The sequence below is a fragment of the Triturus cristatus genome, chromosome 4_1, assembly GCF_964204655.1.
Source record: "Triturus cristatus chromosome 4_1, aTriCri1.1, whole genome shotgun sequence".
In the NCBI taxonomy this organism is placed as follows: domain Eukaryota; kingdom Metazoa; phylum Chordata; class Amphibia; order Caudata; family Salamandridae; genus Triturus; species Triturus cristatus.
The window spans coordinates 1120352778-1120367649 of record NC_140585.1 but is presented as its reverse complement, the minus strand read 5'-3'; the positions used below and the strand labels follow the sequence as shown (position 1 = coordinate 1120367649).

Below are 14872 nucleotides of genomic sequence, written 5' to 3'. Positions count from 1 at the left end.
TGGTGGTTTCTACATGTGCCAGCCGATTGTCTTCAGGCTCATCAGGTTGCATGTAATCTTCGATAAGTTAAGACTCCTCTTCAGCGTGCTTCTTTCACAGTGGGTAGTAGAATGTGGTCAGTAACCCAGAGAATGATGGAAATTCAGATTGAGAACCATCGCAGCGAAACTTCATCAGAAACATATTATGTAAATTAACTCTAGCATTTGATTTACAGTTCAAGTGCTGTGGAGTGGTGTACCTGACGGACTGGCTGGAGGTGACGGAGATGGAGTGGCCTCCTGATTCCTGCTGTGTCAAAGAATTCCAAGGATGCTCCAAACAAGCGCACAGTGGAGATTTGAGTGACCTTCACCAAGAGGTAAAGTGCAAACTAAGTATCACTAAGAGAAGGGCCATGGGTCTCACTTAAGGCATTTGTGCTTGTTTGATTAATTGTATTAGAGCCATTTAGGATATTCTATGAAAATGTATTCTCCTAAAATATTACAAAAACAAGTCCAGTTTTATAAAGATATAACATTGATGCTCAAATTGATAATGAATGCATATAATTTGGCTCTTATTACTTAATGATATAAAATGCAAATGGACAGAATTGGATACATCTGAATCATATTCTTTTTACCTGTGGAATTATTCTTAAGAGATACCCCTCCCCCACCAGATTCAGGAGCCCACGTCCTTTAAACTATCTATATTGCATGTATTTTCCTGGATCGACAGTTGTTTTCCATTTCACAGTACAGAATACTATATATGTGGTGTTTTTCACAATATGTACTAAACACAGTTAAAACGGTAAATTGACGGGCAAATTAATATATGCACGTGGACTCTCGAGCGGGTGAAACTTGGTCAACAAAGATGGTATCTGCTTTCTCCTCTGCTCCGGAACAGCACCTCTGTAGTTTGGCAATATCCTTTGCACAAATGGCCACCTATTGTCACAAATCTCTCAAGAGCACTTAGCTGATCCATTTGTACTGTGAGGAGGCTCTGCTGTTTGTGTTCCTGGTTGTTCATGTCCTCACCAGCCCAGTATAAAGTGAGTGTTAACACTGCAGGCGTTAGGCTGGCCCCGCGAGGTGGACCGCAATGCTGAGGGGTAAAAGTGAGGTTCTGAGAAGCTTTGTAGGGGCCTCTGATGATGCATGGGACCCACCACCAGAACAAGAGGCACCAGAGGACTAGCTGTCCCAGAAGACAGACAGCCTCAGTAGCAAGATTGGAGCCTATGGTGTCTCCTGGGATGTACCTGCCTCACAATAGCCCCGGAAAGACAGGCAAAAACGTAGATTCCTGTCCACAGCACTGAGCCAGGCACAGTAGCGGATACTGATGAACTGAAACACTGGGCAATTGGCAGACTAGGACACAGTTTGGCTTGGTCCTGAAGAAGATCCATGTCTACTGCTTTTGTTTTGTGAGTGATCATCATTTCACCACAACTGAACAACATTGGCGATTTAGAGGTGAATATCTGAAAGGAAGGGGAGGCTGACAAATGCCTTGTATACCTGCAGCAAGCCCTTCCTTGCACTCCAAAACACGCCTCTCTGCAGAGCACACAGATTTTTGGATTGGGCCCTGCCTTTGTTACCATTTGGAGTATTGGTGGGCTGCGCTCCGCTGCAGTCATGGTGAGTAGGAGCCTAACTAAAGACACAGCCTTCCTCGTCCTCCTCACTGCCTGATTTTCAAGCGAAGACTTTGGCATCCTCCCCCATCATTTTCCTATAAAACACACAGGAAGGACAACCTCAGTTGGAAGCACTGGAGTTTCTCTGAGACAGCCTAACATTAGATTTCAGTGGTATGAAGTAGCAAGGTGCATGAAACGCTTTGGCATTGTAGCCCACCCTACCTTAAGGTGACCACGGGTGCAAAGAAGCTCTGCACGCACCATTAGTGATGGGAGATGCGCTGTCCCTGATGAGACTTCTTTACGATGGAGCCTGCTGCTGTCAAAGGTCCTTGACCACTCTGGTATCCACATACTTTAGCCATACCAATAGTTACAAATCTCCCTTCCTTTTGCAGGGCAAAAATCGAAAAACACCGCAACCAGATCACAGCAGAGAGAAGAATTTCTGAGGCAGAACACATGATCCAGGCCATTCAGTACAAAGTTATTCCCTCCCCATCCCCCGAATCCCACTGTCCTTCACTTCCCACCTCCTCAACCACATAGACCAGGTATGCAATCATGCGAGCCTGGCATGAAGGTAAGCTTTTACACAATTCCCCAGCAATTCAGACACCCTCCCCTCTCAAGTCTTGATAGGAGAGCAATATTGAGAATGATTGTATTGACAAGGATGCTCTATACAGTAGAATTGTGTCCATACAACACCCCAGCCAGCTTCTTCAATGCAATGGGTGCACGGGCTTAAATTCTTGCAAGCAAACAATCCAGACTATCCTTTGTTAGGATCATGAAGATGCTCTACTACGAAGGAGGGAATATTGCTGCCTTGCGTCTTTATTACTGGGCAGCCCAACTTTTTACCATTAACAATTGGCTCTTTAGCAAACATGACTATGTAGCACACAGGTTGGAACAAGGTTAATTTGGAATGACTAGCACACTTAGAGGGATATTCACAAGGACTTATCTCCGATTTATCCCCACCTTAACGCATCAAAGGTGGAGATAGATGTAACACCCCATTCACAAGCCGGTGCAAACTTCAGACATCGCCAGTATTATCGTGATAACTGCCCCAAAATTTACCGCCACGGTGGACACCACCAACTAACCCTAATGAGATGCAGAGTAGGCGTTCCCGTGCAAAAGCAAACGAAAAAACCACAACCCCCACTTTCACAACGAACTGCCAGATCTGCGATGCGAACCAAAAACAGGCGATAAGCTGTGGTAGCAGAAGGGAATTAACACCTGCCTTTTGCTGGTGTTAAGCAGGACTACCTGCAGCAAGAAAGGGAGCCCAGCCAAGAGCCTCTCCGGAAGACCCACAGATGCCATGGTGACAATGATCAAGCAACGCGGATACCCATGAGGGCCACAACCCCCCAATCCACCCCCCCGGAAACACACATACTGTGCACGAGACAAAAGCCACAAAAAGCGCATGATGACGCACATTGCCAAAATAATACACACGTGTGTCCAGAAGAACGACAAACAGTCACACAGCACTGAAGTAACAACCAAAAGCTTTGTTGAAATACAACTCAAAACACCAATGCGGAAGACTCATGTCGGGTCCGTCGGGGACAATATCGACGTCACAGCCTGGAAAATAAAGCACAAAATCAGGGCGTGTCATGCGCACATCAAAGGAGCGAGACACAGAAACCGAGAAGGAAGGAAAGCAAGCCAGAGAGGAAAGGAATGGAGAGAGAGAGAGAGAGCGAAAGAGAGAGAAGGGAGGGAGAGGCCGCCGCCCCTGCGCACCCAGGCTCCACTGCTCACCTGCTGCCAACGGTGTGTCCATCAGTGGGCACAACACGTGCCCGTGCAAGCTCCAGGCCCCCGTCCCGCCACCATGGCATGGCCCACATCCTGCGGACCTGCCCCCCGGGCCAGCAGGTCCCACATATGACGCAGAGTCCTGAGTCATCAATGGCGGAGACCACATCAGTGCACACGTCATCGCAGGCTGCACACCCGCTCCGCTATTCCGGTGCCACTAACCCTGTGCAACCCCAGTCAGCGCCACGTGGTGGTAGGCCCGTGACAGCCGCAAGGCTTTGGGTGCCACTAACCCTGTGCAACCCCAGTCAGCACCACATGGTGGTAGGCACGTGACGGCCACAAGGCTTCAGGTGCCACTAACCCTGTGCGCTACGACTCATGGGCCCATTATGATTGAGAACCCTGGAGCGTCCGTCATCCAGTCACCACCGACAGAGGGGAATGTGATGTTGTCGGCGCCTTATATGTGCGGGGTCACATGGCCTGTGCCGGATGGATGTGGTGTGTGTGTGTGCAAACCTGCCCTCAGGGAGTGGCCGTGACATGCTGACAACTAGACCAGTGACCTGCACACCACCAACGAGTACGCCTGCGACAGTCAGCAACGTAGGCCCCCCCTCTGAGCGTAAGTGCAGTGGGCTGGCCTGGCGTACGCCGGACCAGTGCAGGGCATCCCACTAGATGAGCATCATGGACGTAAGGGCAATCACTGTCCCTACATCCATCCACGCATTCATACGTGAATGATGAAATACACGAGACAGCAGTGCGTTACTGGAGGTTTATTGCACATCCAGTGGAGTTCTGGAGCGGTACAGGGCCATGCCAAGCACACCACACAATATTGGGCCCGTGGAGGGCCAGCCAGAGTCCATCCGGGGATGACAAGTACTGCGTAAGAGGAAGGGTACAGTCCGCAGTCTGGTCGCCGTGTCACTGGTCATCGAACAGGAAATGGCAGTCCATGTCACGGTCCAAAGTGAGTGCAGCGGAGTGTATCGGGGGTCAGTGGAAGGTCATGGGTGTAGGAGAGTAGGATCTGCTTCACATGGGTACCCCCACTTTCTGCTGGTGTTTCACTGTTTTTCGACCTTAGTCTGGCTGTGGCCCTGCTAATCAGGACCCCCAGCCTAGCTGCTTTCTCTCTAAAATGGTTTCCATGTACATTAGGTACATTTCTAATTGGATTCTGGAGTGCCTTATAATCTCCTAGTATATGGTATTCTATGTGCCTAGGGCATAGGTACCTCAGAGGCCTACCAGGGGCTAAAGCATGTATTATACCACCCCTGGGAAGCACTCCAAAATGACACCACAGGTCTACTACTGCAGCCTGGGTAAGGTGGTGCTTGCACCCCTTACTGTGGTATAGGCTACCTATATCACTACCATTGCACACACATATAAAACCTATAAGTCACTCCTATGGCAGGCCTTAAAAATCCTGAAGGCAGAGTGCTTGGTTTTTATGTGAGAGGGTGCCCCTGCATGACCAGAACCCCTCTGCAGCGTTCGGAGTACCTCCTCTGATGCTGTTTGTGGTGCAGCCGGACCATATACTCTTAAGTGCATTATAACCTCGCGGTAAGTGTTAACTTTGGACTGGCTGCACGGAAACATGTTGTGTTTGGTGTCAAACACTGTGGAATACTAACCACCCCCCGACCCCCGCTGCCAGTTCTGGCGGCGGGGGTAGCATTCCACCCTTCTAGAGGGAGAGACATGTTCACACTGGTCTACCCGGTAAAGACTTTCTAAAGCCCTGGCATCACAAAATGGATGCCACTGCCACAGACACGGGTCTGCCCTCCTGCTGCTGACCGAAACTCCGGCAGGGGAGGCCTGGACAATAGGTTTTCTGTCCCAGGGAGGTGTAACCACCTCCCCAGACAGGCAGATGTGTATTGGGGCAGGGCGGGAGCACTCTCTGGTGCTTTGAAGTCCTGCACTGGGGCACACTTGGTGTCCCTGTGCATAGTCCAGTTCAAACCGGTTGCAGGGGCTACTTGCCCCTGCTCTGGCGTGAAACTGGACAAAGGAAATGGGTGTAACCACCCCTCTTTCCAACCCTCCCATAGGTGGGTCCCTAGAGTATGTCCAACCCCCCAAACTTTGTATAAGTATGGGAACCCAGTCCTTGCGAATTTAGATTACCCTGGACGAAACTCTGCAACATATATCCTGGACCTTCGACGTTCTACTTTAACTAGAAGACTGAAGAAATCTCCCTTGGGGTCAAGGAGCGACTCCCCTGCTTGGCAGGCTCCAAAGAAGCAACTGTCCGGTCTGCAATTCTGAAGCTCCTGCCGGACGCCGAAGTCTCTGCATCCCCAGAGGTGGATTTCCAGACTTCCCCGAGGCTACCCCGAATCCACAACAAAGCTGAGGCCCGTGGCATTTGTGGGTGACATGGAACCGTGGACCCGTGACCCCTGGACACCGTGAACTTTTGCAGCTCCATCATCTTCCTGGTCTTCCTCGAAGTTGTGCTTTGGGCTCAGAGTAGCCCCAGCCTTGAGCACCTCCTACACCGAAGATTTCTGGCCTCCACTCCACGAGTGACCCGTGGGCCAGTTTCCAGTGCGACCGTTCAAGGCTCCTTCGCGATCGCTAGCCCGTTGGCTAGTAGGTCCCCATGAAGGCGACTCCTCTTCCGAGTGGGCTTTTCTGGTTGCTCCAGATGTGCCCCGACTTATCCTCGCTGGGTGAGTCCCCCAGACCTTGCTGGCCTGAACCGACGTCCTTTCTCTGATTCCATGTGACTTGCCGTTGCCAAGGCTTGTTGGGTCCAATCTGGTCGCCGACACCACAGCACTCGACAGACTTCGTTGGACAACTTGAATCTAGCTCCTGGTCGTCATCGGTGCCTCCTGGACCTTATGGCTGAAGAGTCAAGACACCCGTGAATTCACCTGAAGCACCTGACATCTGTGGACAATGGTCTATCGTGCCCTTGGTCACTGGTAAGTGACCCAGACTCTGTCCCCTCTGCTTTCAGGTTCCTTCCATCCTAGATCCAGGCTTGGATCGCTTCGGACCCTTCTCCTCTTCTCGGCAGCAGCACTTCTTCGCCAGCTCCCATTGAAATCGATGACGCGACCCGATGCCAAAAGACACCTATGCACCCGGCTTCCCTGGGTGAGATAACACGAGTACTCCGGTGCTCCCGTTGGTGCTAGCCCTAGAACTTCCTAAGTCCAAAAGGGTTTGGTCCTGACTCATTTCTAAGTGTCCCTAATCTTTAAATTTCCAACCGCAACATTGCCCATAGAAGCTAACGGGAACCCGTGGGTCCCCTGTGTCACTACCTTGGGTGGTTCCTTGGGGTCCCAGCGATTCTACAGGCTCTAGGCCTTGTCTAGTTCAGTCGTGGTTCTTATACCGCTTTATTGGTATATGGTTTGGTATGCCCCTAGGGCCCAAACGTGTATTTGTGCTATTACTGTTGATTGCTAACTTGTAACTTCAGTACTTCGAACTCAAGCCTCATAAAGAGACTAGAGGGGTGTGTTTTTTATCTTAACCCCATATATTTTAAATATATACCTGGTGTGGTTGTACTTTCATTTGATCATTCAAGAGATTATAGACTGGTAAAACAAGCTGCTTTACATTCCTTCAAGACTTAGCCTGAAGGCTGCTCTCCATAGCTACCACTAGGATAGCTTTCAATAAAGGTTGTCTTTAACCTATTCACCATAAGGGGTTGTTTGGACTGATACAGGGTGCCCACTATAACTAGTGGACAGCATATATCAGGCCAACTTCTCACAATGGGGGCCATGTGCGGCACCAAGCAGAAACAGGCCAGGTGGTGGAAATGAATGCTAGTGTCTCCTTCTGAAGTCAAGCCCATCCACGTCCTTGGATGTGTGCTCTGCCCCATCTGTGGGTGTTGCAGCACCGGCTGCGGCACTGAGTGCCACTGACACATCAGGGGCCGGAGGAGGTTTGTCGGCTGCAATGTGTGGCAGTGACACATCAGGTGCCGGAGTGGCTAGGCCTGCCGCACTGTGAGGCACTGACACACTGGGGGGCGGAGATGTGGATGGTGTGGGGGCAGCAGCATTCATCAGCACCACACCATGTGGCAGCAATGCCATGATGAGGATCTGCAGGGCATGGTAGAGCCCAGCTACATTTCGCTGATGTGCAGCGTGGCTGCCATCCTTTCTGCCTCCATCCGCACCATGTCTTCCATGAGCCTCCGCATGTGTCAGCTCATGGCTGGCATCGCTGCAGCCACTCTGAGCAGACAGGTGTTCTTCTCTCCGCGTCATGACTCCAGCGATGTCTGTCAGGGCTCATTGGAGACCATAGAGCGGGCCTAGACACCCATGGATGGTGTCCAGTTTGGTAGCCATGGTCTGGAACCCCACCCGCACCTGCTCAGCCGTCTCCCTCCGGCCCTCCAGCACACGATGTTGGAAGGCTGTGTTGTTCCTGGGGGTCTTGGGAGACTGCTGGGGCTGTGGGTGCCTCCTGCTGGGTGGTTTGGGTAGTGGGTGGGGTCTCCTCGATGCAGCTGGGCTGCCCTGATCCTGGAGGTGAGTTGCAGATAATTTCTATGATGTCTCGGAGGGCTTGGGTGTCAATACTGGGGGTGTTGTCCTCGTCATCAGTGAAGAGTGCCTGGGACTGCTCTGTAGGAGGTGTTGACGGTGCCCCTGCAATGTGAAGGGGAGATGGTGTATTATAATGTGTCCACATGTATGTAACCGCATGGTACATGTTGACATTCAGACAGCATGGCATTGTACATTGTGACGACAGTCTGTAGTTCAGGGCCATGACCCAGTCATTGTGGGTGTGCACTGTGCTCTGCTTGATTGTGCATGTGTGCCATTGTGGCCATCTCCACCCGTCCCCCCAGTACCTGGTGGTCACTCACCCTGTTGTGGTTGTGTTGTGTTGTGTCCTGTCGAGCAGTGTCCGGTCCCCCGACTCCGGCCACAGTCTCCACACTGATGACTGTCGACACCAGCTCCTCCTTGTCATCCAGCATGAGCTGTGGTGCTGGGCTCCCACCTCCAGTCTGCATTGCTGCCTTCTGATTGGCTGTGAGTTTATCCTTGGTCTTCCGCTTGATGTCAGTCCATCGCCTCTAGACCTCGTCCATTGACCTCTTGTGCTCCCCGACGGCATTCACCTTGTCAGCGATGTTCCGCCTTTTTCCATTTTTGGTGCCCAATGACACGTTGGAGGTGACAAACAGTTGTTGATGGTGTTCCGTCACCTCCGGACTAGGATCCTGTTCCTGCTGACTGAACTTCGTCTTCTTCTTCTTGCCCTTCCCTGTCCCCCGAGGTCCCAGGCTGGTCGTCTGGGGTGCTTGTGGGTTGATCTCGTCCTCTGCGCCTGCTCCTTCTGCCTCCATGGTGCTTGGGTGTTGGTCAGTTTGTGTTTTTCTACTTTTATAGTGATTTTTCCCGCCTGCCATGTGTGTATTGCAGGCCTGGCGCTGCTTATCGCTGATTTCCTCTTCACGCTTTGGCCCATCGCATGTATTTTTGCGTTGGGGTTTGTGTTTTTATCGCCGTCGTGGTGCTTGTATCGCGGACATTGTCTGCATTTTGGGCGGACTATCGCATGGTACCGTCGTGTTCTGAATTCCACGTTGACACGGTTATTTTCCCGTGATAGGCTGCGATGTGTAAAGTTGTGTTAACATTTTTTGGAGTTGTTTAGCACGGGTTCTTGTGAATATACCCCTTAGTCTTCTCTACAGTCCCCAACTCACTTCCCTCAGTTATAAAGGTCACACTACTTGCATGGTGTAAGGCCCTGAAATATATCAGCTGGGACTCCTACAGCTATTCCCCTGCCCTCCTCACTATATCCCCCCCCCCTCATCTATGGGGAGATTGGCTTGTCCATTCGGCAATCTTAATGGGCTTTAGGTCTTTGCATTACATCAGGATCTCCAAACTGGGTGACAATTAGGATGGGAGCCACATATAAATCATTTGATGACTTAAAGGCAGAATTTACACTACATGAATCCTACTTTTTCTGGTTCTTAGAGCTACAACATGCGTTGGAGCCCTATCAGGAAAAATTAGTGGCACTCTCAGAATGTTATCGGCTGGAAGCAAAGCTGGTGCGGGAACCAATAAGGAAAAGAGGCATATCCCATATATACCACTCCTTAGTGGCCAATTTCCCAGACCCTCTGATATCCCTCCGCTCAAGCTGGGAAGGAGATGTGGGTACCATAGATGACTGCCGCAAGTCTAAGATGATACACCGCAAACATGCCGCCTCTGTCCATCTTTGATTTATACAATTTAACTATCCATATAACAAATTCTACTCCAGAGAGGCTATGGGGAGTGGGCACGAGCACATGGCCAAACTATACCCAATAAAAGAACACTACTGGCACCTTCACCCATGTAATGTGTGAATGCCTGAAAATCTGGCATTTCTGGTCACTAATACAGTACTCCTCACCTACAGTAGCAGGACGGCCTTTTTTGCCCTACTCTCAAGATAGCACTTCTGGGTATAATGGAAGGAGTAGGAGGCATGTGAGGCCCCCACACACTACTCAGGATGTGGTGTCTGATAGTCAAAAGAGGCATTGCACAGGAAATCAAGTGAGAAGCCTCATTGCAGGAATGGCTGTGAGGTGTGAACCAATGCCCACATATAGACGATGCATATAGATCCTGGAGAGGCCTCAAACACTAGAAAATCAGGGGTAATGGTGGATCCACTTTTGCGGCATTGCTTCCTAACCATCTACCCCACCTACTTCTCGAGCCCACTTCCAAAACCTCCCGCCTTCAGATGCCAAGGAAATAGGCTGCTTGGAGGGCTTTGGTACTAGCGTGGCAGGCATCACTATAGCCAAGCAGAATTCTCAGCTGGATAGTGTGGTGGCTTTGGTGGGTCTTGAGAGATGCCTTAACACGTTAATGGAAGCTAGTGTGATTATATTGAGCCTACCTCAAATGCCCATCTGACCATTATTATATCATATGCCTAATATCCGATAAATGGCCTGTACGATCTATCTGATTTTAACGTTGAAAACTCAATTAAAACACTCAGGATAAAAAGCCTGAGAAATCCCCCAACATCAGCAGGTTCAGTGTTGACATCTCATGACCTCTGTGACACCCTACTTTCCACTTAAGCAGTCGAGTTGTTACACCTTTAAATATAGTGACATAGAGACAAACAAATAAACCAAAGAACTTAGATTTTTATTTAAAACTTTTGTTTGTTTTTCATTTGACGTTAATTTCAAGGGAATGAGAACATGTGAATTAGAGTGCCAAAGTACAAAAATATCACTCAGATGATTAAAAAGTAGTAGCTCATCTGGTTCCATGACCGTGTGTACTTACAACAAGCCCACATTCGCCCTAATGATGGCTTTACTAAAGTAATTCATTTCCATGCAGTGTGCTGCAGTCCCTTTCTGCATCACAATTTCAAATGCTTAGAAAAATTGTGCCTCCTTGCGCCTCTTTTTCGCAAACCATATTCTAGGACTTAGCCAAATGCTTGTTTTGTACCTGCTGTGAAAGTGATCAGAACATGTGAGCTTCGCGTAAGGTGCCAAGGAATGATCTGTGACTGAGGTGTTGCGCCTGTGGCAAAGCCATTCGGTTTCCTTCCTGCTTACAAATAAGTTGGGTAGGGAAATAAAGTTTAGTATCCCTGAACTCAGAATATAAAGATGCATCTTTTAGTCAAGGTGATTTTTACATTCTGTGTTTGAAAATACCACTTTAAGAAAGTAGGTATTTTCTTGCTCAGCCATCCAGTGTGCCTCTGCTGGAATGTGGATTGCCTGTCTGGGTTTTAGTTGAGTGAAGGCAGGGGAGCAGGAGTGGCTCCAGATAGTCTAGGTAGGTCAGGAAAGGGCTGAATAGACCTGGGCTGTAATTGGGGAAGGGGGGGGAGGAGATTTCCTTGCACCTCAAAGGGCCTGGTCTACCTCTGACCATGCCGCCTCCACCTCCTGCCGGGAAGTCACACCAGAGAAGGCAGAACTGGTTCTGGCTGGGCACAGACACACTCTGCCTAAGATGTCAAAGGATTTTGGGATATAAATATTGGGGCCCAGACCCCTGAACTTTAGAACTCTTTTGGACCAAGAAGAAGAGCTGGAGAAGCTGTGAGGAGGAACTACCACTTTGCTGTGTGCTTTGCTGTGTTGGCCTGCAGTGGCTGCTTCTGTCTTGGGCAGTGAAAGGACTGGACTGAACTTCCTGCAATCTACTTTGTGAGTTTCTCCAAGGGCTTGGGGTAGAGCTTGCCCCCTGTTCAAGAAGTCTCAGGAACAGCAAAGACTTCAAGCTCTTCTGCCCTCAGCACTGGGGACTGTGTTTTGTGCTGCAACAGAAAAGCAACCCGACGACATCTACAATGCCACTGCCGACTGTGTCCTGAAGGCACCGCAGAGGACAACGCCGCACCACGACCCTGGTCTCACTGCTGACGCCGCCACCGAGCCGCTGCTAACACTGCGACCTGTGGACACCGCGCTCCGCACTGCCTTGCTTCACGACGCCACCTTGGTATCCCAGATGGCGACGCTCCTCGCCGAAATCGATGCTGCTGCTTGCACCGTGTTTAGAGTGCACCACTCTCATCCTGCACCGCCACCTTGGCCTGCCGGCGCCATTGACTCCAGTTCGTCAGCCAACGACGACGCTGCTGCTTGCTCCATGACCTACCAGCACCGCGACGAGCACCGCTTTCATCTCGCACTGCAACCCCAGGCTCACAGACGATGCCATATGACGCCACCGAGCCGCTGCTCGCAATGCGACTTGATGGCACCGCACGCTGCCCTTCGCACCGCAGCACCCAATGCCTGCCGACCCCAGCGTTCCTGACTCAGAGAGATCGATCTGCAACGCGTGTGACTTCGAGGGCCCCCACGACTCCTGCAACGACCTCCGGAACAGACACCTGTGGACACTGTGCTTTCGGAAGCTCAACGAGAGGTCGCCGATGCCCTGCATTTCTAAAAGGTACTGTTTGCGGGTCTTCCCAACACCGTAGGTGGCCTGCGACACTGCGGTCAGCCAGAACTGTTTGGGTCTGTTTGCTCACGCCGTGATGGCCCCGGACGGAGCTATCGACATCAAGGAACTGTTTTTCAAGCATATTTTGATAACTGAAGATTTTGAAGTACATTATTGTGGATTTTTATCGTTTTTAGGTCTCGCGAGCCAAAGGCTCGAAGAGACATTTTATATCTGGGCTTTACAAAGTGCTGCCGTGGCCTAAAGCTACAGTGCATGTGCGCGGGCGCGCGCGCCGCGCTTACTTTCACTTTCGCGGCCGCACGGCCGCTTTGATCACGATCACTTTCAATTTCGCGGCCGCACGGCCGCTTTGCTGCGCAGACCCAGCCTCCTCTGCCAGCACACCCACAACTGGCAACATTACTAGCGCTTGTCTATATTTTTGCTCTTACTATCCCTCTCCTGCTGTCTCGTGATGCTTTTGCTCTCTTTCTCTTTTTAATGTTTATCTCTCATTTATTTCCTTTGATATTTTGTTAAAGTGAACTATTGCTTGCTCTTTACGCTGCCTTCATATCCCTGTCACACGTTTCCTCCTTTCCTCTTTCTCTCCCTCGAATCTTTCTTTGTCTGTCTTTTTGCTTGTTCATATCACACTCATTTTGCCATCTTTCTTACACCCTCTGTTCTCTGAGCCTCGCGTTCAATTATTTGTACGCACCCTTTCCTGATTACAAACTTTCCACTTTAGTTCGCCTCTTTTCCTGGACACTTAACTTAGCTTCCATCCGTCGCTTCTCTTTTCTTTTCCCTCTCGTTCTCTGCAGTTTATTTCTTTATTCTTTGTTTCTATTGGTTTAGCTAACGTTTGGTTTAGTACTTCACTTCCTGTCAGTCCTGACTCTTTTAGTTGTCCTTTCACCGCTCCGTCAGAAGAGTAGCTCCACTCCTTTCATTGACTCACACCGAACCGTGGTTAACGCAGCAGGGCCTGTGTTATCTAAACCACGGCCGCCCACGTTTTATGCCGGGACAGGATCCCATTTAGAACGGCCCCGCCCCCTCCTTCCTGCCTTAGCTCCTCGGGAACGCTAGCGCTGCCTGCATCCTTCAGATTTCCGAGTTATCAGAGCGCGCGGTCGGTGGCAGAAAATACGTTTGCAATAGTAGTCCTGCAGCATCCAGGCTGGAGCCTGCCCCTCACAAGTCGCACATGGGGACTGTGCAGTGAATCCTCGGGACTAATGTGAAATATACAGCTGTGGTGAAGGCTGAACACATCACTTACGTGGGTTATTTTACCCCTGTTCAAAAGAGCACCGAGTTGCAGCATTACCCCATTCATTTATGTACCCTATTTCAACAAGCATTGGCATAGCCAATAGGTCTCGCTTTGGAAACCTTATAAGTATTTAGTTATGCAGCACAATATCCTTGGTGCAAGATCATCAACTGTTGCATGGCTAAACACTTATAAGGTCCCAAAGGCGAGACCTATTGGCAATGCCAATGCTTGTTTAATTTTTATTGGCAAGGGTCAGCGGCTCTTCCAACAAAATAAGGTTTTACAAAAGCTTTGACAAAACAAGCACTGAAAAAGCCCAAATGATGGTGGTCAAACAAAGACTTACTTGCTTTCGCCAATGTTTGTTTTTAATATGAAGTAACTTCACCCAGGTCTATAGAGCTGCTTGGGGGTTGACAGCGAATAACAGGTATGCACTAAAATGCATTAGTGGCATAACTAGCTGATAATGATTATCGGGTAGATGGGAATGATAGAGAAAAATAGTGGCTCTGTGCCCAGGTCACACTGCAGGGTAAGCACAGCGGCTCAGTGCCAGGTGCACCACAGTAGCTTTAGCCCACGCTGATCAGCAGCCATAGAAGCAACTTTCAATCACAGTAACTAGACAAAAAAGACTTAAAGGAAAAAACTTGCTCTGAACTCTACCAAGCCCACGACCTTTGGGTAACATCAGTCATTTTTAGGTCGAGTCTATAGCGGCAGCGCGCATGCGCTGCTCACTTTGCGAGGCATGCAGTAATAGAGTATGGAGTGGAAACTCTGTGGAAGCTCCACCCACTCTCAGCTCATGTTTTTAATTGGCTTGTGTCATTGTCTTTCGTAAATGCTGCCGTCTGATTGATTATGAGGCTTGTTAGTCCCTCCTTATTATGGCCATGTCATCATTTGTACCCTCCCATGCCACTAGCCCCTTTACTTCGAGTGTTACACAGTACGGTACATGTTATTTAGATTGTCAGCACCACTTTCCGCACTCCCATTGTCCGTGCCCCCCGTTGTCTGTGATGCAATGCAATAGGTCTTGCGTAAATGCGAGTCCTATTGCATTGCAAATGCTTGTTGGTCTTGTCTTAAGTATATAAAAATATTGGATTTTTTGCTAAACTGGTGTGGTGTCCTTTTGTAGTGCT

General features: G+C 49.8%; 1 protein-coding gene across 4 annotated transcripts in view; it reads left to right on the top strand.

The window, feature by feature from the left end:
• The window catches only part of TSPAN12 (tetraspanin 12), a 326891-nt gene that overhangs the window by 309851 nt on the left and 2168 nt on the right, over positions 1 to 14872 (top strand). For all 4 annotated transcript variants that reach the window (XM_085654151.1, XM_085654154.1, XM_085654152.1 and 1 more), the window contains one exon: positions 219 to 362. In XM_085654151.1, coding sequence (XP_085510277.1) covers positions 219 to 362 — 144 coding nt within the window. The remainder of the gene's footprint in view (positions 1 to 218; positions 363 to 14872) is intronic.